The sequence below is a fragment of the Camelina sativa genome, chromosome 19 (assembly GCF_030686135.1).
Source record: "Camelina sativa cultivar CO46 ecotype springtype chromosome 19, ASM3068613v1".
NCBI classification, from domain to species: Eukaryota; Viridiplantae; Streptophyta; class Magnoliopsida; order Brassicales; family Brassicaceae; genus Camelina; species Camelina sativa.
The window spans coordinates 4,146,252-4,170,829 of NC_141898.1; the positions used below are offsets into that span (position 1 = coordinate 4,146,252).

Below are 24,578 nucleotides of genomic sequence, written 5' to 3' on the forward strand. Positions count from 1 at the left end.
AATCAGTGACAGGAGAAACATGTTTTCATATTAAAAAATTGGAATATATATATAATATATACTGGACCCCTATCCTTTGTTCATAATATACTTAGTTGCAAAAAAAACATCCTGAGTTCATTACAATCATTTTTGTTTTCAGAAAAAAAATGGCAACAAAACTTAGCACCATTGTTTTCTCCATTGTTGTGTTACATCTTCTTCTGTCTGCCATATGCATGTAAGTATTTGAACACTCTTTTTATTCTTCATATTCATCTACTTTATTCCATACGTCATGAATATACACAGCCTATACGCTTGGAATCTCCTGCTCCACAACCACAACCACCACAGTCGCAACCATCGCATCACAATAGCTCTCAAGTGAGTTTCTTCGATTGCACACGGCGAGTTTCATGATCATCTACAACAACTTTTTAATATCCTTTGATTAATCTTCTTGTTGATTTTGACAGTACGGCACTACTGAAGGCAGTCTTCAACCCCAAGGTAAACCAATGAGTAATGACTAGTCTAGTTTTCAATGAATCTTTGTGCTGAATGAGAAACTAAATCCTTATTCCGTCAAATATCAGAGTGTGGGCCAAGGTGTGGAGATAGATGCTCGAATACACAATACAAGAAGCCATGTTTGTTCTTCTGCAACAAATGTTGTACCAAGTGCTTGTGTGTACCTCCAGGTACTTATGGTAACAAGCAAGAATGTCCTTGCTACAACAACTGGAAGACTCAGACCGGTGGACCAAAATGCCCTTAATATCTCCTCTTAATTACTCTGGCACAACCTCCATGTACTTTGTTACTCTACCATTATAATTTATATATGTATTGGACTCTTGCATAATCACATCACTTCTCTGTGATTATGCCAAGAATCATTTTAGAAGTTTACAGCTTTCAAATACATTTACTAGCCGTGAATCAACTACTTAAGAATTAAGCTGTTTTTAACTTCATGCTTTGTTCTTGAAGAAGCAGAGAATTGCTTCTTGAGGTCGACAACTTCGAGTGCTTTTGATGCTAACTTCTCCTTTAGCTTTGTAGATGCTTCCTCGAACTTCCTGTTCATAAGTTCTATTTCTTGCACAGACTGTTTGTGCCTTAGACAGATTGCATCTAAGCGTGCTTGCGTCCCTCTGAGTCTCATCTTTAGCTTTGCCTTCTCCTTGTTTTCTGCAGCTGCATCCTGCAATCAGATACAGCAAAAGTATGGTTAAAATATCTAAATGGTTATATCGGGAAAGTTAGAACCTAACGCTCTCAATCTAGAAGGATTCTCTTGATAAACTACAATGTTCCTCTTTTGGAGGAAAAGATAAATCTCAATCAATGAACAAAAAAAAAAAAGTTCAGAAATGACACTTGGCATTACCTTAAACGGATTGGCTTCTTGGCCTGAGATTCTGGGAGTCAGTTCTTCAGTTAGATTTTTTGCATTTTCAATCTGGAGGCACTAATAAGGTTTTCGTGAGAATGAATGGTTACTAATATATCTGTAACAGAGTAGAGTCAGTGTGCTGTAAACCAAACCTGCGAACAATTTGATGAAGCAAATTCCTTACTCAACTCCTCTATGCGAGATAACAAACCCTGGCGCTCACTTGTGACATAATTCAGCTCTCTCCGAAGTGTATCCGACATCTCGCAAGCCCATTGAACTTCGGACTTTAGAGTGTCGATATCAGAATTGAGAACCTGCAGGTGCACACATAAATTTTGTGTGTAAAGCTTTGCATCTTTAACATAACAAATTAGCAAGTAATGCCTTCTAGGTTTTAACCGGCATACCAAAAGTATAAATACTATAACCAGAAGTCAAGTACATTACGTTACAAGTATAGTTTTCTCACTGAGAAAAGTAATATAACCTCTGCGTTAGTCGGACGTTGAGAGAGAAAACATTTTGCGAAATAATTCTTACCTCTTGAGATTGCTTACTCATAGCATCAACTGATCGAAGTTCATCACTCAATCTATCAATCTCCAGAGACTTCTCCATGCTACAGGGGAACACAAAATACTGAAGTCAGAGGAGATATAGCATCAACTAGAGAAATACAGATCAACCAAGTGCCAGAAAGCTTAACAAAAATTTCTTCAGAGAGTGAAGAAGATAAAATCTTAACTTTCTAAAGTACGAGAAACAAAAGTACAGACCTGCATTCTTTTTCCAGCTTTGCATTCTCCTCAGAACATCTAAGTCTATCAGCAAGAGTAACACATTCAAGTCGACAAGATTCCAGCTGCTTCTTTGCCTAAACATAGTAGGAGATAGAGAACTTAACAGAGCATGATGAACATATATTATATGTAGAAGGATTAGAAACAAATTAATTTTTGGTCGTCCCTACAAAGAGTGAGGATATTTACGCAGAACTTCTCATGGTAATTCCAAATTCAACGTTCTAAATTATAGATCCAAACAGATAGGATAAGCTACGCCTACGAATAATATAATAAGTTGATAGTTCTAAAGGGTGACATCCAAAATGATGCTGCAAGAAAATTTTGGTTGTTAGTCTCACTATAATAGATTCCTTGTTTGGAACATACCTCTGACATTTCTTTAGATAGTGACTCAATTTGTATATTATATAATCTGATCTTTTCCTCCATGGCCTCTGTCAAAGCTTTTTCTTTCGAGCTCCATATTGCTTTCTCCTCCTCCATTTCCAAAAGAGAGTTTGCCAGGTGCTAAACAACAGGAAAAATTACTGACTCACACAAACAAGAACTAAGTTCAGAATATGTCTTCAGGAATCATACCATTGCTAGCTCTTCCTTTTCTTCAAGCAACTGTTTAACACTGGTTTCTAGTTGTTGCCGATCAGAAGATGAACCTTCAAGTCTCGTTTTCTGGAGCAAAACATAACATATGGTTGAGTAAATGTATTGTGTCTTGAAAACATTATTTGCTTCAAATTCACTATCAATAACATATGGATCAACCATCAACTGCATGAAAATACGTACAAGCTCTGTGACATCTTTTTGCAGATCTTCTAATTGGGTATTTGAGTGCTCCAGTTTCTCTGTTAGAGCTGTAATTTCTGAATCTAAACCGTCATTTCGACATAGTGCCTCCTCTTTCTCCCCACGTTCAGCAACCAGCTCCTCCTCCAGGGACGCAATTGTTGTTTCCATTTCAAAAGCAAGGACCTCAAGCTGTCTAAAGTCTTCCTGATAAATGTGAAGTAGGATGAGAACGAGCATTTCACTTAAGCAGAAGTTATGTCCACCAAAAAGAACACTGATATGGTTCTCCACGGAGAAAATTATACGAAAAGATAGAAATATATGCTCATGCAATGCTTGTCCAAAATTCAGCCAATAGAAAGAGATTTTCTGTAATGACATAATGATTTCGTACAGTTTCTTAATTCTATAATTTCGACTTTGCATATCCAACGTTGGACAAGTTACCGAATATTAGAATGGTAAAAAGAAGATCATGCTGCAAACAAATCATTGGATACCTGCAACTGGTTAGTACTTCTCTCAGCAATAAGAGAGTCGCGTCTTTTACTAGCAAAGGACTCATGTTTGCTGATGTCTCTCTCGAGGAGGGCCTTCTGGCTATGCAAGCGTTTTAACTCTCTCTCAGCAGATGCTTTCTCGGCCTTTGAAAGGACATCAGAATTATTTGTTATAATTTAGATGGGTCATTAGACAAAATATCCAGTACTATTTTAGTTAAGTATTGGGTTCCACCACGCACCTCTAGCTTGGTTTTATCTTGCATGGAATTCTTTAGCTTGGATTCAGTGTCTTTTAGCTTTGTTTTCGTCTTCTCAAGATCTTTTCTTATGTTCTCCTTCTCTTTGGCCAAGGAAGAGGATGACAGACTCGCTATATCCTTCTCAAGATCTTCTATGTGAGAGAGGAGATCTGACCTCTCCGACTCATGGTGTTCCGAGAGCATCTGACGAATGGTTAAAACATCAAGTTACTTCTAACACTGGAAAATTTGAGGAAGAAACGAAAAAAAATCTCTAATAAAATCTGTTTGAACATAAGCAAAATACCATTAAGGACGTTTCATGCTTTTGAGCTTCCTGATTAAGTTCTTCTATCTGGATCTGCAGACCAGAACACTGCTCTTGCAAAAGAAGCTGAGAAAGAATATCATGACTTCAGATTTTACCGCAAAATTACCATCAAATGCAAGGTGAAAGGTGAACAAAAGCGTCAGACCTTCTCATTCTCAACATCAAGAACTTTTTGTTTCAGACAAGATTGGACATTCTGGTAGCTGCTGATTTGTGAAGCATGTTGCTCAAAACTTTGGTGCATAAACGATGTGAAATCCTGCAGTGGGGACGTTTGTCATAAAAGAAAATGATTGTCTAAAACAAAATGCAGTGAATATACCAAACAGCGCAGAGTACTTACATGTATCAAAGAAGAGAAGGAAGCAAAATCTTGGAGACCCTCATCCATAACTGAGCATATGGTTTCCACTGACGCTTTAGATTTTTGAAATTCAGACACTAAGACTTCAACTTCTGTTGCTACATTGACCAAAGATTTAAGATTCTCCTTCACAACGACAAGTAAAAAAAACATTTAGGCAATGTCATACTGATTGACAACAATAATAATCTGTTCTAAACTTATCAGATTAATGGGATGAATTTGAAATGGAAACCAACATTAAGCACATGAGAAACTTCAGACTCCTTGGACACAAGTTGTTCACGAGCCGCATGGGTCTCTTCTCTAGCAGCATGAATCTCTTCTTCAATCTATAGAATTTCATAGTATAAAACGATTTAGCACACTAAAATAAAAAAACAAGTCTAGAAAGCTGACTAGAATGACAAATTCTCTTTTAACTAGTTCAGCAGGGGTATAAAGTGAAAAAGACGGCAGAAGATCCATATGTAAGAAGTAAGGTTACAGACAATTTCAAAATGATGTTTTCATTCACATTCAAAAATATTTTCTGCTGTGTCTAGACTAAGTAATGTCAGGTTTGGGAAGTTTAAGAAAACAGCATAGAGTATAACTATATATGGTCTGAACCCTTTCCACCGAATTTCTTATATTCATTATTCAAATATATTATGAAGCACAAAGGCATTTTTTTCCCAGGTGGCTGGACAGAATAGCAAAGCACAATCAGTTAAAGAACCACAGATACCTCAGCAAGTTTTTCCCTGGCACATATATTCTGCTTAGTAGCTACAGTGACAAGATCATCAAGACTCTGGTTGCTTGAAGATTTCTCCAACTCCAGAATGTTTATCTTTTGGACAGAACATATCACGGTTAAGGAAAAAGCCAAAATGGAAGAAAGAGAAGCTACTTAGATAGCCATTTCAGTTGTAGGTAAAGAAAAGAAGATATGCACCTTCTCTTGGAGTTGCTTAATGAGAAGAATAGATTCTGGATCTCTTAAGTTTACAACATGTTCATCCACATGCACGTCGCCAACGACTTCAAATTGCTTGCATTTTCTATCACCAGATATAACTTCTTCACCCAACTTCGCCTTAAGAAACTCAATTTGTATTTCGCTGATGATTCTCTATTGAAGGTGTGGAGAAATAAGAAATAAAATCCATAAATTAACTGATATTGAGAATGACAAATTATTACCTCGGTTTCGTATTGCAAGAGGAGATCCTCATATTCCCTTTGAATTCTATCTGACTCGTTTTCAACCTACATAACATTAACAAAGGCCAGCTTTACCACAAGAAAAGCACAAGATACATTCAAAAGAGGAACACTGACCACTACATGACTTTTCTGCTTGATTGATGGCTTCTTTCTGCTTGTGACATTCACTAAAGCACATGGATCTGGAAGTGCAGGAGCTTCAAGGGTTTCATTGATACTATCTTCGTCTTCCTCGTTAATGTTATGTAAAGGTTCATTTATCAGTTCCGAAAATGGAAGTAGTGGACCAGTCTCACGATCTGATCTTGCAGGTTCAAGAGAGGACCCCCTTGACAAAACATTAGACTGGACCTGTTATGAAAGAAAAAAAGTATTTTTATGGCTGCCAAAGTCAACATTTTCTCATGTGTTGGTTGGTCATTTCAACAATATTCACCTCTGATGGGGAGTCTCGTGAAACCTTACTAATACACCATGTATCCCTCCTCTTTCCCTGCAAACAAATAATATATCAATCTAAGAAGAAATGGGAAGAAAATGTAACAAAGATACTTAAATAATTTTCTCAACAGTATCAAACTAATGTTTTTGGGAACAGCATTCAACAACAATATGTGGAGATCATTCTAATTAATTAGTTAAGCAAATGTTTAGCGCCCAGCCATGCTGTTATAAAGTCTCAAGGTATCCAAAATAAATAGGAGAAACCTTCTTAAAGTGATCCTGCTCACGCTTCTCATCTCTATTCGAAAGGAGAACCATTGAACTCAAGTTCTTAATTTTTTTTGCTTGCTCCTGCAAAACTCTTTCCCTCTGAGCTTGTGCCTTCTTCTCTTCTTCTAACTCAAGTGCTATCCGTTCTCTCTCTAATTCAGACTGCAGAAAAATAGGATATATCAAAACCGTACTAAAAATCAAGAACAATTAATTAATCAAGAATAAAAATGACATACCTTCAACAAGGTATTGCGCAAGTTAAGAATCTCTTCTTCTGAACGGTCAGAGTGAGAAGTCTGCGATAGAAAAGCTGATATTTAACCCACAGAATAAAGCATAAGAGATAAAAAAAATACTGAAAACGAGTTAGAAACCTTTAGTTTGGACCTGAGCTCCTCTATCTCCTTCTTTTGGCGCTTTAGTAGAGCAGCATCAGTCAATATCTGTATTGAAAACACAAGAATAGATACGATAATTAATAGACTTAAACAGAAGTATGTTAAAGAAAGAGAGAATAAGTTCAAAATAATTTGGATCCAACCTCATTGACATGGGCACAGTTAGTGACACGCAGTGCTCGGCTAGCAAATTGAAGACTGCTCTTGGTTTCATCTGCATGAATCTAACATTGAAACGAAGATTAATATTGTTGAACCAAAGCAAACAAAGAGAAAAAAAAATGAAAACTGCTCTTGGTTTCATCTGCCTGGCTTATCTTAATGTCATATAACCGGTGATTAATACATACCGGTGCAAGTGTTATGTTGCATATAATAGCTGTATTTGCATTTCCACCTAAAGCAGGCTGCAAGATCCTTGTAAGCTTGCTGTCCCGGTACGGAACATGACCACTGACTCAACCAAAGAAAATGCCATAAAGATTAACCACTTGATGCGTATATACCATATGCTTCGTTCCCTAACAAACTGACCGAAGAAAAACTTACCCTTGATTTTCTACTCCTTCACTCAATTTTTTAATAACCGTCCCGAGTGTCATCAAGCTTTTATTTATATGTGAGCCTTCCTTCAGCCTAACACCCTCTGCACCGGTTTTTGCAGCCCGTTCTGAACCAGCTAGATCCACCAAATTCTACAAGTGAAAAGAAATCAGAAAGATGAAACAGAAAATACTATGTTGCATATAAGTGGGGAACAAAAAACACTGGTTCCAACAGAATAATACCAGTACAGAAACACGGACTGCATCACAAGCATTTCCAGCACCTTCATCTTGCATCTTCTGTCTACTTTCTATAATCTGTATAATGAAGAAGCGGGTAAGTCAAAAAACAATTTACATTTAATTGGGCGCTAAGGTTGAGTGTAGATATATTTACCATGCGGAAAATAGTATGCGATCTGCTACTGTAAAGATTCATATTTGTCTCTCCAATATGCCGATGAGCTGAAAATTTATTCCAAAGATAAATGAAGACCAATATTAGCAAAACCAAGATTGAAAACAGTTAAGGAAATATGTTTGGAACGAACAAAATAGAGAACCAATGTGAAAGAAAACAGAAAGTACATTCTCCAAATTCCATCATTTCAAGGACTTGTTGAGGGGAAGCGACAATCTCTTCTCGTAGTCCAGCAACAAATATTCCTTTCTACGAACACTCAGATTGAAAAACACATCAGCATCGGTAGAGAATTTGTTTAAACAGGATTCTAAAAAAAAGACATAGAAGTACCTCCAAATTTTCATGAATCTGTAGTTTTCGATGTTCAGGAGCCAACAGATCGTTTATATCTTCGTTATAAATCTCCAGGTACGACATACGCAATAGAAACTCCCTGCTTGTATCCTTGAGTAGTGATCAAACAAAAGAAGAAACAGTTGTTCCTCAAATCAATAACATCCCATAAAATCGAAAAAGAAACCAACTTTACAAAGATAGTTACACAAAGGCTAAGAATAATATAGGGATGAACCTGATATATAGTGTCAAACAAATCATGTACTGCGAGAGGGATGACTCCAGGTTCAATTGGGGAGCCTCGCATTGTATGTGTCTTCCCACTGTTAGTTTGACCGTAAGCAAACACGGTTCCTTCAATCGAACAGATACGATTAGGCCCAAAAAAAAACGAAAAAACACTCAGAACCCTTAAAACCCCAAAAAAAAAAGGAGATTGAAATCAAAAGAACCCCAAATTATCAAAATTGAAGCAGCAATTCGAAGTGGATAACTAAAATCAGGTGAACCCATGAGAAGAATCGTTAAGTATTTACCGTTAAATCCACAAACGGCGGCAGAAACAATCGCCTTCGTCCGTGCCTCATACACTTCGACGGTTTTACAATCTTCTCTAAAAATCCGATCTGTAATTGTAAAAGAGAGAGAGAGAGAGAGAGAGAGATTGGGCATTGAAATTGAAATTGAAATTGCAAGCAGAAGAAGAAACTGGAAAGAGAAGTGAGAAAAAAAGAGTACCGAAATCGAAAGTGGGAGAAGAGTGATTGGGCATGAAAATTGAGTCGGAAGAGATCTTCCAAGGACTAGTCTTCGCGTCCTCCGACGAAAGAGGCCGCGCCCGGACTGAGACATGGATTCTTTCCATCTTCCGGTGAGCTTCTCCGGCGAACAATGAAAGACCTAAAAAAAATCTCTCTCAGTCTTCTCAGGTGTTCGAAATTTGTTTTTCCCTCCCACTTAACTAAATCTGGTTTACCTTTAAAAATTTTCGAATTTAAAAAAAAAACTGGATCGAACCGGTTCGTTAATAAACCAGACAATCGCGCGTCCCCCACAACTATACTTATAAATACAGTGGTAACTTGGTATATGTTCGCCTCGAGATGTTGAAGTTTTGAATATACAACAACCTCTGGAGGTGTGACTCTATAGCTATAGGTTAAAAGTGTAATTAATTACGTCGAAAACTAAATTATAAGTATAGTTATGGAAATTTTTAGGAGTAGGTCGGTCAGATGATTATTTTTAGCCAACAAATCTACGCATTTGATCGGCGGAAAAATTGGACTGCCCTTCTCACACATAAAAAAAAAAATGGACAGGTGGATAATTTTATCCAATTTTATAGCTACTGGATTTATTTTCAACATCCCTTAATTAAAAAAGAAAAAATCAGCAAGCTTTAATAAAACAAAATTTAAAACACACATATATAGGAAAGTTTTACTTTTAACGGTAAAATTACTTTTGAAACTATAACGAAACAAGAAGAATTAAAATTTTAATTATATGACTACGTTATATAAGTTTGAAATACTATATCCGCTAGCAAATGTCACCAATCAGGATTATGATATTTGATGATATTCAACATTCATCCTAAAAAAAAAAATCTATACTCAAAGGATATGTGTGTCAGTCAGTCAATTGTGTACTTGTGTGTATATATGTTTATGAGATTAAGAAATATTTAATCTCAGAAACTTTTGAAATACATAGATATATTCAATTTTTGGCAAAGATATTTTTATCCAAAAAGATCCTAGAAACACGTAACTAAAGACAACGAAAAAAACGTACTATTCGGTTAATCTAACCAAGTACAGTTACATTAAACTAAAGATTAAAACAAAGATAAAGTTGGTTCAGTAGGAAACTTCCAGGAAATTGCCAATAGGGTAACTCATCACTCTTCACTGCCCCCCACATTTATTCACTTTCTCACCTTTTCTCTTCTTCATCTCACCCATCAAATCAAATCACAAACACATAAACATTCTCTTCCAATATGAAACTCGCCAAACTTAATCCAAAACGTTTCTTCCTCAGATCCAAAGACCGTTCCACAGTTTCCAAATCCCCCGCTTCTTCCTTCGGATCCGCTTCCTCTTCTTCCGGCCAAGACTGTATTCTTAACAAATCCTGTGACGGAGGAGGCGGCGGCTCCGTTACGCCTACTAGCATTCTCCCTGAGGTTTCTTGCAACCCTTCTCCTCCTCCTTACTCGTACGTCGAGATCCTCCAAGCGTTTAAGCTGATCGACAGAGACAACGACGGAGCCATCTCCAGACACGATCTTGAGTCGTTGCTTACCCGTCTCGGTCCTGATCCATTGACGGAGGATGAGATCAACGTTATGATCAAAGAGGTGGGTTGCGAGGGAGACGACGGTACCATCCGTTTAGAAGAGCTGGCGAGCCGTGTAGTACTCTCTTTGGATCCGTCTCGTGACTCTGCTGAGATGAAGGAGACGTTCGAGTTCTTTGACGCGGATCGTGACGGTTTGATCTCAGCTGAGGAGCTTTTAAGAGTCTTTTCGACCATCGGAGATGAGCGGTGCACGTTAGATGATTGTAAGCGTATGATAGCAGATGTTGACGAGGACGGTGACGGTTTCGTTTGCTTCACTGAGTTCTCACGAATGATGATGGATCTTCAGCGTTGATCTCTCTCTCTTCCTCCTCTTCGTTTTTTTTTTTTGCTTACTCTGTTTTTTTTTTGTGGTTCTGTTACTATGAAGAAGCTCTTTTTGCCCTTGTTTTAGGGTTATGAGTATGAGTATCGTTTGTTTTTCTTGAGATTAGTAGGGATCTTTGACGTTTGATGTTTATATTCTGGAATCTGAATGAAGTGATGGTGCAATATTGAGACTGATCTTTCCACTTTACGTCTTCTCTCTGTTTTTACATAGCTTTTTTAATTAAATTAGTTTTGAGATTACAAAATTTTTTAAAAAAAAATTGGAGAATCTATGTCTAAACTGTAAAGATCTAATCATCTCCTTCAATTTTTAAATTTTTTTGTTCTTAAGATGCATTTTAGATTCGAGAATTTACAGAGTCTGCAGCTTTCTTAGTTAATTGTCGTTTTTGGAAACATGTATTTTTAATCGGTCAAAAACTCATCTATACCATTAATAGAGTGAGAGAACATGTGACTGTGATGGCACCAGAAGTTTCAATAATTTTTTTAAAAGTGTATATTCCATTAATCGATTAAGTGGGTAAACAAACAACAATGGTCCAAATTTGTCAGATTCCTCAAAGGCATGTTCTTCCTTTGAATATATAAAGATCTTTTTGTCCATTTTTTTTTTTTTTGTCTACTGCCATTTTTAGTATAATATTTAGTTATCTGTATATCAAATTAACCAAATTGGTCAAGTTAACGCAGCTCCTTTATAATGTAAAGTTTATGATTCCGTTTGATATTGAATACCTAAAAACAATTTTTTATACATAAACGTCTGATTTAATAAGAACCTGTCATTATTTTGTTAACTCTTCTAACTATTTTAAGTTTATACACTCTTCGTGCTAAAACTTGTTAGCATTCTGAGTTTCACTATGATTCGTAGATGGGAGATGTATGGAGAGGATCTAATAATGAAGCCATCAAGGAGTGTTTTTATCCCTAAAAATGATTAGAAAAAGATAAACATAAATATGCTGCATGGGAAAAAAAAAAGTTGCATCAAGATTCATTAATATATATGAAATCAGATCAGAATTTCGAGGTTGATGATGAAGGAGAGTTTAGAGTAGAAGAGTGAGGAGGAGGAGGAGGAGGAGGAGGAGGAGGAGGAGGAGGAGTAAAACGCCTTCTAGCGAAACAGCTGCAATATCCGTTGTAACAAATTGGCATCTTGCCATTCTTACATCTTGGAATCCCAATCTCCACACAATCTCTGTCCGTTTGACATATATCTCCAACACTCATTGTCACCATGCCTGTTCAACGAATTAGTATAAGCAAGTTAACTAAGGATTGATATTGAAAAGTGGAAACTACGAGTGTACTAACTTACACGACGAGACAAGGAAGAGAATGATGAAGAATGCTGAAATTTTCTCCATTTTTTTTTTCTTAGTACTTTCTTATGTTTGACTTGAAGATGATTTTGGATTCATAGCAGTTCCTTCCATTTATACAACTTGTGACTACTATGGTTTAGTCTTTGCTCAAGACTTTGTCCAATAAATAATTGGAAAGAAAGTAAATTATTTCCTTATTCGTTTGTCAACCAAATATAATATACCCTTTTCAATCAGTGGTTATTTCCAAAAACTGATTTATAGAGATTACGATATAAAAGTTATTGTCAAATAAAGTATCATAACTATTCAAATCGATCTCATTAATCACTAAAAATTAACATTTTCTTTTCTCTTGTTTGGGTGTGGCGCATATTTAATCAATCGGGCTGGTCTCAAAAATTTCATGTGGTTTTAAAAGCTTACTAGACCCGTTTCAAATAGCTTAAAAAATTATCTAATAAATTTTTGTATTGACACGTCTAAAGTGAGAGGAGGACGTGACAAAGTCTAGGAGGCTGTGAAGAAGGTCTCTCTCTGCTTACTTGATAGGTTAGGTTGTTGAACTCAAAACTCGAAAGTAAAAGTATCAAACGAGAATCCCGAGGAAGAAGACGAAGAAGCGATAATTGTTCTTTGAAGTTAAAGAAGAAGAAAGAAGAGAGAGCGAGAGAAAATAACGATGGGAGGTTCTTGTGTATTTGGTGCAGCGAGATCAGGGCAGACGATAATGTTGGCTCTTTTTCTCATGGTTGGATCATTTTACACTGGCTCTCTCTTCGGAAACAACCAGCCCATTTTCCTCTCTCAACCTTCTTCTCAATCTGGTCTCTCTCTCTCTCTCTCTCTCTCTCTGATCTCTCTGTTCTTCATTCTTCATTTTTTTGTTTTTCCTCTGCATGCGTTACGTTTTGGATTCTCTTGGAATTGATTTGCGTGGTTTGATTAAGTTTTGGTCTCTGGATGCTCAATTCTTGTCTTGGTGAATTGTTTTCTTGTGTGGTTAAAGTTGCTCCTACGAAATTGAAGTCAAAAGGATTGATATATTTAACAATATGGTGTTGTTGTTGTTTGTAGCTTCTTCGAAATTTACAAACAAAATCGAGCTTACTTACAGAAGATTACCACTAGTGATACCTGAAACTGGGGTGAATGTGTGTCCATTGGAGTTTAATGAGTATATCCCTTGTCACAATGTCACTTATGTGCATCAGCTGTTTCCTACCTTGAATCTCTCTAGAAGAGAAGAGCTCGAAAGTCATTGCCCGTCACTCGAGCAGCGCCTCTTTTGCTTGGTACCTCCGCCAAATGATTATAAGATACCTATAAGATGGCCAACCAGTAGAGACTATGTTTGGAGAAGTAATGTGAATCATACTCATCTTGCTCAAGTTCAAAGTGGGCAAAACTGGGTGCATAAACAAGGTCAGTTTTGGTGGTTCCCTGGTGGTGGTACTAATTTTAAGCATGGAGCTGCAGAATACATACAGAGGTAGGAATTTATGAGCTTCTATATACCCTGTGAACGTTTATGTGCACTGATTTTTGTATGTTATCTTCAGGTTGGGGAATATGATTACTAACGAAACAGGTGACTTGCGTTCAGCTGGGGTGGTACAAGTTCTTGATGCTGGCTGTGGAGTTGCCAGCTTTGCGGCTTATCTTCTTCCTTTAGGTATACAGACAATGTCGTTTGCTCCCAAAGATAGTAATGAAAACCAGATTCAGTTTGCATTGGAAAGAGGTATTGGTGCAATGATTTCCGCTGTTGCCACCAAACAAATGCCTTATCCTGCAGCCTCGTTTGAGATGGTTCATTGTTCGAGATGTCGTGTTGACTGGCATGCAAATGGTATGTACTGTATATTCTTGGTTAAACAAGTTGACTTCTGCTTGCAGTGATAGCTTTGTGCTGGCTTTCTCAGTAAGTAGTATTTATGATAATGTTTCAACATGATTCCTCAGATGGCCTCTTACTTAAAGAAGTTCATCGTCTTCTCCGACCCAATGGATACTTCGTGTATTCATCACCACCAGCTTACAGAAAGGATAAAGAGTATCCTATGATTTGGGATAAATTAGTTAATTTAACTAGTGCAATGTGCTGGAAGCTCATTTCCCGGGAGGTACAGACTGCAATATGGATTAAAGAAGAGAACGAGGTCTGTCTTAAGCAGAATGCAGAACTAAAGCTCATTAGTTTATGTCATGTGGAAGATGTTTTAAAACCATCTTGGAAAGTTCCTCTTAAAGATTGTGTGCAAGTTAGTAGTGGACAAACAGAAGAGAGACCCTCTTCTATAGCTGAACGTCTTGCTGCGTATCCGGGGACTCTAAGAAAACTAGGTACATTTCTTATGCTGATCAAAATCATTGAAGAGGTGACATTATGTTCTGTTAGATTCCTAACAACTTTAGCCAAAAACTTTTCATTCAGGCATCAGTGAAGATGAATATAAATCAGATACAGTCTTCTGGAGAGAACAAGTGAATCATTACCGGAGGTTAATGAATGTGAATGAGACTGAGATGCGGAATGTGATGGACATGAACGCATTCATTGGTGGGTTTGGTGCAGCTATGAATTCGTATCCTGTTTGGGTAATGAACACAGTACCTGCAACCATGAATGATACCTTGCCTGCAATTTTTGAAAGAGGCTTAAATGGCGCTTTCCATGATTGGTAAGCTGATATAGTACTTCTAGTCTATCAAAAAATTGTTTTGTTTTTGTTTCTGATCCTTGCCAAGCATCAGTTAGTACCACTTAACTAAAAATAAAACATGTCTTAGGTGTGGGCCGTTCTCAACATATCCACGCACTTATGATTTGCTGCATTCCGACCATGTCTTCTCTCACTACCAAAGCTACGGAGATGGTTGTTTGCTAGAGGATATCATGCTTGAGATGGACCGCATAGTTCGTCCTCAGGTACCTACCTTTGATGACATTAAATTATTGTTGAATCAATAACACTTTGCGGGTCTGGTCCTTTAACAGATCATATATTAATGAGAGTTTTTTTCGGGTTGGGCAGGGGTTTGTCATAATAAGAGACGAGGAATCTTTAATCTCGAGGATCCGAGACTTGGCTCCAAAATTCTTGTGGGAAGTGGAAACTCATCAGCTTGAAAACAAAGACAAGAAGATAACAGAGAATGTTCTGTTTTGCAGAAAGAGATTCTGGGCAATCTCATTTGAATAGCTTATAGCTGATGATAGTTTTACAGTAAATATACTCTATTGGGTCTAATTAGATATTAGGTGGGGATCTCTCTACTCTACTCCGACTGCAAGCAATACTTGTATAATATTTCATTCTACAGTTTTGTTTTTTTTATAACCTGTGAACCGGCTTCTTCCTTGGCTCAATCTTCTTTACCAAACCAAAATGATTACAGATACTATATCTGACTAGGTACTGGTTGGTTCGGTTCAAAAACAATCAAAACCAGATTGAAACATGAGGGAGTGTTTAGTAGTACTTTCGATTGCTCTATACAACAGAGATAAAAAATGTACTATGAGACCCATCTGTTCTCGTAGCGGTTGAGCGAGAGCGATGAAGATTGAACCTCGCTTAAGTGGAAAGGATCCGGTTCGATTCCATAGTCTGTTAATGGTCTATGCTCGAGCACATTGTCGTGATTGTTCACAAACTCGGGAATTTCCACCTGGCCTTTCTTTATTTCGTCCCAAAGGTACTGCAACCTGCTCACATACTTGATCTTCCAGTACAGTCTGCAACTTGAAAGAAATATTGTTTTCACAAAAACAGTTCAGTCCACAGTTCTTGATTCCAAAAGTAATCTTAGATCCCACAACCGTTTAAAGTTGCTTTTCACAGAGACAAGCTCAAAGAACATCAAATTCCTACACTTTAGGTTAGATCATGAAAGCTTCAAACTTTAGGTTCAATATTCGATTATGTAAGTGGGAGGTTACTTAATAAATCTAGTGATGCATATGAAAAGAAATGATTACCCTCCACTAAGAAGAAGGCGGCCAAGAGTAGCAATGACAAGTCTGGAACGAAGACCAGGGTGGATGAAGTAAACAACTTGAAGCCTGTCTTTGATATCCGAAGGAAGGTCCTCGTAGATCCATCTTAAGATGGTAATACCCGGTGAGTTATCGTCCTTTTGCACTGTGCTGTGCATGTAAACCAAACAGAACGGTCCTTCAGGACATTGGTTGCTTATCTTCTGGAATATATACTTCTTCAGCCGCTCTGCACTCACAGCACGAGCTGCGTATCATACACAAAAAAAAATCAGTTAGAAAACAAAAATCAAATCAAAACTTAATCGACAAAAGCAAAAGCAAAAGCTATAACATATCCACCATGTAGACAGAAGACATGAACAAACGTTATCTAAACTTAACCAAAACGGATCATCATCATTAGCTTACACAAATAACAACACCAAAAACATTAATCAGAAGATCAACTGTTGAATTCAAGTTATAAACCTTAATCACAATATCTTAAGACCCAATTTATAAAAGTTGTGTAGTGTCACAGTGTGATTTTACCAGGGAAATACTTTCCGACGATGCGAAAAATCCGATGACCGGACTTATCCAAGCCCTGGAGTGTAAAGAACTGGAGGAGATCGAGATCGGAGAAATCTTCATCATCTCCTAAGTATTGAGGACAATCATGCCAATTCTCTTGTTCATCAACCTCATCGGTTCTCGTTAAGAACGGTCGAGCGTCAATTCCAAGATCAGAAGCCAACACAACCACCGAAAAATCTTCAGCCATCGCCGGAATATTCCTCCTCCACCTCGTCGTCGTCACGGTGATCTTCTTACCTTTTTTTTTGTTCCTCTCGCCGTGTCCTCTATTGTAATCATTGGCTGCGTATAAAGACTTTTTACTAATCTGCGGGCGAGTACACAGTACGACTGCACACGTGGCTAAAATCTAAACAAGTCTTATGAGCGAGCTTTTTTTTTTTAAACAGTACAAAAACGACGTCGTTTCTTACTTAAATCGTCTCTCTGATTTCATTCTCAGCTCCGATCCGGCGAGATTCGATTCGAGTTCTGACAAAGTCGAACTCTTTGCTCCAAGATCAGCAAAGAAAGGTAAGTGTTTTATGTTATTCAAATCGAGAAAAAGTCGAATTTGATTTTTTTGGAATTCATCGAGAGATAAAGTGATTGAACAGAGTTATATTGTCAGGTCTAGTGAGGTGAAAAGATGGCGACTTCGCTTTTACAGATGGAAGGAGATGACTCTGTACATCTGCACATTACTCACTCCAACCTTAAAAGCTTCTCTGCTGATGTTCGTTTCTCTCCGCAAGTGAGTCTCGACACAAAACAATTCACCAACTCTTGTAGTAGTGCTATCTCTAAAGCTCTGATTTGTTCTGTAGATGAGTGTAGAAGCTGTGAAAGAAAAGCTATGGAAGAAATGTGGTACATCTGTTAATTCCATGGCTTTAGAGCTTTATGATGACACTGGCTCAAAGGTTGCACTCCTCAGTGATGATGCTAGACCCCTTGGTTTCTTCTCCCCTTTTGATGGGTAACTTCTGTTTTCCCCTAATAGCTTTGTAGCCATTTGCCTAAAGTTTGCTCATTTAGAGAACTTGGAGCCAATTTTGACTCGATGAAACTCTATTTAGATTGATGGATTCTTCTTGTTTCATCAGTTTATCTGATTGTTCTTTTCTGCTGCTTTCTATAGGTTTCGCTTACACATCATAGATCTTGATCCCTCTTCTGTCACAACTGGAGGCTGGCTTGAAGATACGTCATTGGTTGAGAAGTATAATATCTCAGAGGAAGATTATGCTAAACGAACTGGTAAGTTCTCTACTACATACAATCGGTCTCGCAATGGAGACAAGTTTGTCTATCAAGTGACTTTGAATATATGTTGGAGCACCGCCAATTTCCTCTGATGGGTTGTATATGTTCTTGTTTTCAAATTCCAGACAGTTTTAGGAAATTCAAAGAAAAAAGAGTGTCTCAAAATCCGGTTGCTGCTGAGGCTAAGGTATGACAAAACGATTATATCAATATAAGCCAAACAGTTGCTTCTTGTCAAACTTTCAACGAAACTGAAGCTTTTAGCTTAGTCACTGGGAGAAGTTTTTGGGGTCGAGTAAGTCCTTCAAGAATACAATTGTTCTTATGTTTCTTCTTCCAATTTTATCCTTTCAACAGACGAAGGAGAACCATATGGAAGATCTCTGTGCAAATTTCAAGGTTAGTCCGTTTTTTATATGGAAGATCTCTGGGCCAATACCAATGTTATTTGTCCTTAAACTGAAGAGCTAGTCAGCCAGTTTTCCTGTTAACTTTGTTGTGAGACCTGACCTTTCTGGTTCTGCTCTTTCTCAACTTGTTATGCTTCTAATTTAATTTAACCATCGCCGTCAAATATTAAGGTGGAAGATAGATGCCAAATTGAGCCTGGGGAGAAAAGAGGAATGGTCAAATATGTTGGACGAGCAGAGTCGTTGGGTCCTGGCTATTGGGTTGGAATTCAGTATGATGAACCCCTTGGAAAACATGATGGCATGTATGTTAATTCTTTCGTCTTGATGCTAGTTTATATTTATTGACGTTAAACTCTTATCACAAATTGAAGTAAAAGTCCTTTCTTGCTTCTGGAACGTTTCAGTTTCAGCTCATGTTTATGTGCTAGTATCAATTTAAACATCTTAATCTTGTATACACTTTTTCTTAACATCATGGTTACATTCTGTGGAAGCTCGGTTGTCAGTTCCCACATAATTAATACTGGCTTACATTTGCAGGGTGAAAGGAACAAGATTCTTTGAGTGCCCTCCGCTTCATGGTGGTATGGTCAGGCCTGACAAAGTAAAGGTACTTTGTTTTCTCGAAGGTCTTAGCATTCACAGTTACCTATTTCATTCTGCCTGTGAAATGACCTATTACATTTCATAGAATCGAACTGGTTTAGCCACTCTACATTATCCGTTGTATAGTAGAATTTGCTGGTTCTCAAAGAGATGTCAACGCATGTTGTTTTTTACCTTTCCAAGTTGTTCATATTAGGTAAGCTATAGAACTAGCAAATCCGTAAGGGTATTATTATCACTCTCAACCTAACTTTTGGGGGAGTTTGACTTACTGGACATGGTTTGGAATGGCTTGGTTCCTTAGCACTTAACCTCGTTTAAGTAATTGGTTGGATAGACTGAATAAGAAAACCAATTTCTGCTACTCATGAACTTGATATTGGCGTGCAGGTTGGTGATTATCCAGAAAGAGACCCTTTTGAGGAAGATGAAATATAAGATTTTCACGGACGCATCAAACCAGTATAACTGGAAAAGGATGGGAAGGAGTTTCATCCACTCTTTTATCTTATCTTGCCTCAAGTTTTGGGTTTTACAAAAGTTGGTGAAAACACACTGCAGCACACTATGTATTAGTTTTAACGAAGAATAACTAGTAACAGTTTGATTTCACAAGGATTCAATTTATGATCTGCGGTTTATACACAATTATCCGACGACTTGCAATTTGCTAGGTCTAGTACAGCCTGCTCACGTACTAACTCTTCCGGTACCGTCTGCAAGTCCACAGTTCTTGATTCCATAACACAGATACTTTTCTTTATTTTGAAGTTGCTTTTCATAGATACAAAGCTCAAAGAGCATCAAAATTCCTAGACCGTCGAGTTTAGATCATGAAAGCTTCAAACTTTAGGTTAATTTTTTCGATTTATGTAAGTTTGGAGGTTACTTCTTGACCAAGTGAAGCAGTTCTGGTCATGTATGTAAGTATATGAAAACACTAATGAATATATCTACTGATGCATATGCAAAGAAATGATTACCATAGTGACAAGTATGGCTAGACTATATGCAAAGTATGACAAGTATGACCATACTTACAATTTATTAAGTAAGCGCATATAATGGTTCATGCTAATTAAGCTGATGCATATGATACTAGACTATATGCAAAGAAATGATTACCAAAGGCGAGAATATCCTTTCTTGTATTTTTGGGAAAGAACGTTTGATGGATAAAAACTTTACAGAAATTTATTAATTTATAAAGGTTTTATTTTATCGATAAATTAATAATTATTAATTTATAGAGAGATTGTCCATATTAGGTAACTTTAAAAAAAAAAAGTTAAACTAAGATTTAATTGTTATAAATAATATTTTTATATAATCAATTACAAGGAAAATAACAATTTTTATGTTTTGATGAGAAAACTAAAAGTTTTTTATATAGTAAAAATATTAGAAATGAGGTCTAACAAAAATTAATGTTCATATATATGCATATATTTCGATAATTTTATATAATTATTAATTTATACTATTGTTCGGACCATATATTTACAAAGAATTTTCAAAAAAATTATTATTTTATTATATTATCAAATTATATCCAAAATTACACTGGTTCCAATTTGGGACCAGAGAAATTTATTAATTTATAGAGAATATTAATTTACCAAGTATTAATTTATAGAGGTTTGACTGTAGTTTTTTCCAATGGTTTTGAAAATTAAAAGGAAAAAGAAAAAGAAATTATAAACTGGAATTGAAAGGGAGAAAAACATTTCTCTTATTTTTTCTTATTAAAAATTTGAGTAGATTACATAATTTTAAATGTGATATTGCAATTATAAAAGGATTTCCAAAAGAAAAGAAATGGATAGAACTTTAGTAGACTTTTTCCACTATTTTTGAAAATTATAAAAGTCAAACAAAAAAAATTATTTATGAAAAATATTAGGGGTAGATGTGTAAATTACTAAACTCCACAGGCAAGAATATCTTTTCTTGTATTTTTGTGAAAGAAAGTTGGGTATTTTCCAATGGTGTCTGGCCTCCCTGATGGCGTTTCTGTTCATCCCGTTCAAGTTTATTTCTCTTTCCATCCTCTTTTCAGACTCCTACCACACACCAACGGTCAAATTGCTGAGAACGCTGAGATTGAGAACCCTCAAACAACCGTTCAGGATGCTCAAGGTCTTCCTTCAGACCCACCGACAACGGTAATTCCTCCTTCCCAACAACTCTCAGAACATGCTAGTACTGGTGGAGACCCCCAAGCCAATGACTGTCGTCAAACCACCGTCGAGTTCAGGAGATGATGATGTTCCTTCGGACCCATCGGCGGCCATTCCTCCCTTTCAGCTCTTGGACCAGGCCAGTTGCCAGTTGGCAGACCCAAATGTAACTTAAAAATTTCATAATTAAAAAAAGCTAAAAAACTAAGAATATATCTTTGTTTTATTACAAAAAAGCTACAAATTAGGTTCAATATTTATAGGTGAAGCAAATAAAAAGACTAAAAATCATGAAAAAAATATTGTCAAACACATAAAATAGTAGAAAAATATGATAAAAACTAAAATAAATAAAAAAAATTGTAATTTTAAAGGGGTCAAAACAGAAAATTATAAATAATATTGTAAAACTTAAAGGATTATAAGATAAATAATATTGTCAAATGACAAAGACACAAAGATAGGCTTTGATTGGTAACATGTGTTACCATTGAGTTAAGTTGAGTTATGGACTTAACTCATAGATTATTCAAAAATGTTACCAATCAACAACAAAACTAAAAATTTTAAAGTTGAGTTTGAGTTACAATGTGTTATGGTTGAATTACAATTTTGAGTTATATCGTTTGTAAAATTGTTAACTCAAAACATTATTCAACATCATTGAAATTTTCCTGAGTTAAGATGTGGTAAGTTGAGTTATCTATTTTTTTTTAATTAAAAAAACGAAAATTCAGTTATATAATATAAAAAAAAATCTTTTTGTTTTTATTTAATTCATTTATCAATAAAAATAATTTTTACTGTTTTTTTTATTTAATAACTTTTTAATTAGTTATTTTATTTCTCCGAAATTATTATTTTTTATTATCATTTGAAATGAAAATAGGCATAGACCTAAATAAGATAAGATTGTAAATATTATGGCATGCATGTAGTTAATTTTTTAATTTGCAATGTAACAAAGAAGTTTAGTTAACATTTTGTATATTAAAATTATTTAATTATTTAATTATTTTTATTTATTTTATTTTTTATAATTTTGTGAAATATATTCACTAATATTTTTAATAATAATAATCAAATAATACATACTGTAACATCTACCACAAAAATGTCACCAGTCAATAATTTTAATAAGATTAATAAATCAGATCAGAGCCATAAACTCAAACGCAAGACAATGCAAATGTTCTGTCTGTGCACATCAACCGTAATTTATAAAATCGCAATATGATATTAGAGCTACCTAGAGTTAAGCATTAAAAGGAAACATATATATACCCGTATTTAGTTGAGTTTGTCTATAAAAGTTGGATACCCGTATTTAGTTGAGTTTGTCTATAAAAGTTGGTGGAAACAACAGCACACTATGTAGTATTAGTTTTAACGAAGAATAACTAGTAACAGTTTTGATTTCACAAGGATTCAATTTATGATCTGCGGTTTATACACAATTATCCGGCGACTTGCAATCTAGATATAACACTGAGCCAAGAACCAAAGAACAGATGTACTTAATATATCTAAGTTCTGGTCCTTAGTCTCTATCTTGTACCAAATTGTTGATCATCTTAGCAAGAGGAACAGTTCCCTTAGTCATGATCTCCAATCTTGAGGTATTGGAAGCGTGCGAGAAGAGCGACAACCCAAAGAACAACAGCTCCGGAAGAAACAGCCTGGAAGACAAGAATCCATGCCAGTAATGAGGTTGCAGATCAAAGAATGCATCAAAGAACCTTCTAGTAGCCTCTAAGTCGAGTTTCAGCAAAATATCCATTCCAAAACAGAAGAATTCCCTCTGTCTACGCCGTTCAATAGGCCACAAGTCTCTCCATACCTCAGCAGAGAGTTGATCCCCTCTCAGGCTGTTACTACTCGATGAACCGAGGTATCTCACAATAGCGTTTGCAACTATTGGTGCGGCTGCAAGAGTCCTAGCTACCATGTAACCAGTTGAAGGATGAACCATTCCTGCTGTACCACCAATCCCAACAACCCTTTGAGGCAAGACTGGTAAAGGACCTCCCATAGGGATCACACAACGCTCGTCTTCCTCAATCCTCTTCACATTGATCCCCAAATGTTTCAGTCTAGCAACCATTCTTTCTTGGATATCTTCCATTCGCAGACCAGGTCTAGCAACTAGAGAAGTTTCTTCAAGAAATATCCGGGTGGAAGAAAATGGCATGGCGTACAAGAACGTTGGGATCTTGCTGTTCCGTTCTTTAAGCTCGGGATATGAGTCCAGATGTGTGTCTCTCCAATCCATGAACACCATTTTGTCAACATCGAAAGGGTGACTGTCGACCTCAGCTATAATCCCGTAAGCTACTTGGTAGCCTGGGTTGTACGGTTTGTCATACTGAACCAAGCATCGGGAAAACCCGGTTGCATCAAGAACCACAGAAGCCTGAATCTTTACACCGTCGCTGCAAACCACAGTAGAGTTCTCCTCCTCGTGAACCACGTTAGTGACCTTAGACTGATGAAACTTAACACCGTTGGTTATACATTTCTGAAGCATTTTGGATTTGAGCTGTTTCCTGTTAACTCTCCCATAAGGCCTGCTTAAATCTTTCTTGACACCTTCACCAATATAGACAACAGCACCAGACCAGGTGGTATCAAGACAGTCAAGTAAGTCCATAGCCTCAAACTCATCAACCCAAACACCATAGTTGTTAGGCCATATAAGCTTGGGAGAAGGATCGATGGAACAAACAGAGAGACCAGCTTCAGAAACCTGCTGAGCCACGGCTAAACCAGCAGGACCACCACCAACAATAGCCAAATCAACAAGTGGACTCTTGGAAGTGTCGTACAAAGGAAGCTCAAAGTCAAGACTCTCCTTCTTGGTTTCAGGGACAAGATCCAAAAGAGCAGCACTAGTACTACTCGCAACACCAGAGCCAATTCTGATAGCCCTTTTCTTCAAACCAAGCTTAACCCTTGAAGGGTTTGGATTGTTACTGCTAAATCTCTCAAATCCATGAAACTGAGGGACGAAAAATTCGAGCTTGTTTGGTGATTTCAACAAAGTATCCATCGAATTCCCCCAAAATCGAAATAAAGAAAAACCAAACGGACATATAAATCTAACTAGAGAGATTGCGAAGATGGATACTATAAAAAAGATGAAAGAGGACCACAAAACTTACCCAGAAGCAATAAGCTTCGTGGAGATGGAGACAATTATCTACTTCTCTCACGAAAGAGAGAGAGAGATGAGACTCTCTTTAAGTGATTGTACTAATGTGTTTGTGGTTCTGTAGTGGTGGGGTCTGATCCAAATTATATTTATTAGCTTTCGGTTTGTGTGATCCGTTTGGTTTGCGTTATTGGTCATTAGTCACTCGCAACCTCATGTAACCACCACTAGCTTACGCATTAAGGACATGGTTGTTATTGAATTTCTCATTCATTATCCACGTTCAATGTTTCATTTGTCTAATTAGTTTTTTTGACTT

The 24,578-nt window shown here is 36.7% G+C and overlaps 8 protein-coding genes across 9 annotated transcripts; 4 read left to right on the forward strand and 4 right to left on the reverse strand.

The window, feature by feature from the left end:
* The first annotated feature begins 68 nt into the window (after positions 1 to 68).
* On the forward strand, positions 69 to 907 carry LOC104764722 (uncharacterized). The gene is made up of 4 exons (XM_019240658.2): positions 69 to 220; positions 292 to 366; positions 459 to 492; positions 579 to 907. The coding sequence occupies exons 1-4, from the start codon at positions 150 to 152 to the stop codon at positions 771 to 773; spliced, it is 375 nt and encodes a 124-aa protein (XP_019096203.2). The 5' UTR covers positions 69 to 149; the 3' UTR covers positions 774 to 907.
* LOC104764721 (kinesin-like protein KIN-7O) lies at positions 742 to 9,182 on the reverse strand. The gene is made up of 32 exons (XM_087501984.1): positions 8,787 to 9,182; positions 8,585 to 8,674; positions 8,284 to 8,402; positions 8,043 to 8,156; positions 7,877 to 7,958; positions 7,686 to 7,753; positions 7,532 to 7,606; positions 7,293 to 7,438; positions 7,094 to 7,196; positions 6,887 to 6,967; positions 6,720 to 6,788; positions 6,582 to 6,641; positions 6,337 to 6,504; positions 6,065 to 6,121; positions 5,743 to 5,979; positions 5,605 to 5,670; positions 5,357 to 5,533; positions 5,147 to 5,251; positions 4,656 to 4,748; positions 4,396 to 4,542; positions 4,198 to 4,311; positions 4,029 to 4,115; positions 3,722 to 3,925; positions 3,480 to 3,623; positions 2,977 to 3,183; positions 2,770 to 2,859; positions 2,557 to 2,697; positions 2,161 to 2,258; positions 1,925 to 2,003; positions 1,534 to 1,698; positions 1,376 to 1,447; positions 742 to 1,189 (listed from the first exon to the last, which is right to left on the reverse strand). Exons 1-32 carry the CDS (start codon positions 8,911 to 8,913, stop codon positions 929 to 931), a joined length of 3,846 nt encoding a protein of 1,281 aa, XP_087358110.1. The 5' UTR covers positions 8,914 to 9,182; the 3' UTR covers positions 742 to 928.
* A 601-nt stretch (positions 9,183 to 9,783) lies between these two features.
* LOC104764723 (putative calcium-binding protein CML36) lies at positions 9,784 to 10,920 on the forward strand. The gene has a single exon (XM_010488313.3). It carries the CDS (start codon positions 10,057 to 10,059, stop codon positions 10,711 to 10,713), a length of 657 nt encoding a protein of 218 aa, XP_010486615.1. The 5' UTR covers positions 9,784 to 10,056; the 3' UTR covers positions 10,714 to 10,920.
* An 805-nt stretch (positions 10,921 to 11,725) lies between these two features.
* On the reverse strand, positions 11,726 to 12,154 carry LOC104764724 (Putative membrane lipoprotein). Its single transcript, XM_010488314.2, has 2 exons — positions 12,076 to 12,154; positions 11,726 to 11,998 (listed from the first exon to the last, which is right to left on the reverse strand). The coding sequence occupies exons 1-2, from the start codon at positions 12,122 to 12,124 to the stop codon at positions 11,772 to 11,774; spliced, it is 276 nt and encodes a 91-aa protein (XP_010486616.2). The 5' UTR covers positions 12,125 to 12,154; the 3' UTR covers positions 11,726 to 11,771.
* A 338-nt stretch (positions 12,155 to 12,492) lies between these two features.
* Positions 12,493 to 15,455, forward strand: LOC104764725 (putative methyltransferase PMT6). The gene is made up of 7 exons (XM_010488315.3): positions 12,493 to 12,909; positions 13,160 to 13,574; positions 13,645 to 13,934; positions 14,048 to 14,428; positions 14,520 to 14,766; positions 14,876 to 15,014; positions 15,121 to 15,455. Exons 1-7 carry the CDS (start codon positions 12,765 to 12,767, stop codon positions 15,286 to 15,288), a joined length of 1,785 nt encoding a protein of 594 aa, XP_010486617.2. The 5' UTR covers positions 12,493 to 12,764; the 3' UTR covers positions 15,289 to 15,455.
* On the reverse strand, positions 15,410 to 17,072 carry LOC104764726 (uncharacterized). 2 transcript variants are annotated; one of them, XM_010488316.3, is made up of 3 exons: positions 16,620 to 17,072; positions 16,068 to 16,332; positions 15,410 to 15,824 (listed from the first exon to the last, which is right to left on the reverse strand). In XM_010488316.3, exons 1-3 carry the CDS (start codon positions 16,849 to 16,851, stop codon positions 15,605 to 15,607), a joined length of 717 nt encoding a protein of 238 aa, XP_010486618.1. In that variant the 5' UTR covers positions 16,852 to 17,072; the 3' UTR covers positions 15,410 to 15,604. The 2 variants fall into 2 exon arrangements, with proteins under 2 accessions (XP_010486618.1, XP_019097012.1); XM_019241467.2 differs by having other exon boundaries at positions 15,410 to 15,830; positions 16,620 to 16,974.
* An 86-nt stretch (positions 17,073 to 17,158) lies between these two features.
* LOC104764728 (tubulin-folding cofactor B) lies at positions 17,159 to 19,576 on the forward strand. The gene is made up of 9 exons (XM_010488317.3): positions 17,159 to 17,177; positions 17,275 to 17,397; positions 17,471 to 17,622; positions 17,785 to 17,903; positions 18,035 to 18,096; positions 18,267 to 18,308; positions 18,491 to 18,624; positions 18,863 to 18,932; positions 19,319 to 19,576. The coding sequence occupies exons 2-9, from the start codon at positions 17,293 to 17,295 to the stop codon at positions 19,364 to 19,366; spliced, it is 732 nt and encodes a 243-aa protein (XP_010486619.1). The 5' UTR covers positions 17,159 to 17,177; positions 17,275 to 17,292; the 3' UTR covers positions 19,367 to 19,576.
* Positions 19,577 to 22,462: 2,886 nt separating this feature from the next.
* Positions 22,463 to 24,480, reverse strand: LYC (lycopene cyclase). The gene has a single exon (XM_010488319.3). It carries the CDS (start codon positions 24,155 to 24,157, stop codon positions 22,649 to 22,651), a length of 1,509 nt encoding a protein of 502 aa, XP_010486621.1. The 5' UTR covers positions 24,158 to 24,480; the 3' UTR covers positions 22,463 to 22,648.
* Positions 24,481 to 24,578: the final 98 nt, after the last annotated feature.

Bases quoted from the DNA above. Each gene is read 5' to 3' on its own strand.
- LOC104764728 (XM_010488317.3), top strand. From the start codon at position 17,293: ATGGCGACTTCGCTTTTACAGATGGAAGGAGATGACTCTGTACATCTG. The intron at 17,904-18,034 runs GTAAGTTCTCTA...TTCAAATTCCAG, and splicing joins AGATTATGCTAAACGAACTG to ACAGTTTTAGGAAATTCAAA. The intron at 18,097-18,266 runs GTATGACAAAAC...TCCTTTCAACAG, and splicing joins CGGTTGCTGCTGAGGCTAAG to ACGAAGGAGAACCATATGGA.
- LOC104764725 (XM_010488315.3), top strand. From the start codon at position 12,765: ATGGGAGGTTCTTGTGTATTTGGTGCAGCGAGATCAGGGCAGACGATA. The intron at 13,575-13,644 runs GTAGGAATTTAT...TGTTATCTTCAG, and splicing joins GCTGCAGAATACATACAGAG to GTTGGGGAATATGATTACTA. The intron at 14,429-14,519 runs GTACATTTCTTA...CTTTTCATTCAG, and splicing joins GGGGACTCTAAGAAAACTAG to GCATCAGTGAAGATGAATAT.
- LOC104764723 (XM_010488313.3), top strand. From the start codon at position 10,057: ATGAAACTCGCCAAACTTAATCCAAAACGTTTCTTCCTCAGATCCAAA.
- LOC104764726 (XM_019241467.2), bottom strand. From the start codon at position 16,851: ATGGCTGAAGATTTTTCGGTGGTTGTGTTGGCTTCTGATCTTGGAATT. The intron at 16,333-16,619 runs GTAAAATCACAC...TATGATACGCAG, and splicing joins CGTCGGAAAGTATTTCCCTG to CTCGTGCTGTGAGTGCAGAG. The intron at 15,831-16,067 runs GTAATCATTTCT...ATTTCTTTCAAG, and splicing joins CGCCTTCTTCTTAGTGGAGG to TTGCAGACTGTACTGGAAGA.
- LOC104764722 (XM_019240658.2), top strand. From the start codon at position 150: ATGGCAACAAAACTTAGCACCATTGTTTTCTCCATTGTTGTGTTACAT. The intron at 367-458 runs GTGAGTTTCTTC...TGATTTTGACAG, and splicing joins CGCATCACAATAGCTCTCAA to TACGGCACTACTGAAGGCAG. The intron at 493-578 runs GTAAACCAATGA...GTCAAATATCAG, and splicing joins AGGCAGTCTTCAACCCCAAG to AGTGTGGGCCAAGGTGTGGA.
- LOC104764721 (XM_087501984.1), bottom strand. From the start codon at position 8,913: ATGGAAAGAATCCATGTCTCAGTCCGGGCGCGGCCTCTTTCGTCGGAG. The intron at 6,122-6,336 runs GTTTCTCCTATT...ATTTGTTTGCAG, and splicing joins AGCAGGATCACTTTAAGAAG to GGAAAGAGGAGGGATACATG. The intron at 5,980-6,064 runs GTGAATATTGTT...CTTTCATAACAG, and splicing joins CACGAGACTCCCCATCAGAG to GTCCAGTCTAATGTTTTGTC.
- LOC104764724 (XM_010488314.2), bottom strand. From the start codon at position 12,124: ATGGAGAAAATTTCAGCATTCTTCATCATTCTCTTCCTTGTCTCGTCG. The intron at 11,999-12,075 runs GTAAGTTAGTAC...TTCGTTGAACAG, and splicing joins TCTCTTCCTTGTCTCGTCGT to GCATGGTGACAATGAGTGTT.
- LYC (XM_010488319.3), bottom strand. From the start codon at position 24,157: ATGGATACTTTGTTGAAATCACCAAACAAGCTCGAATTTTTCGTCCCT.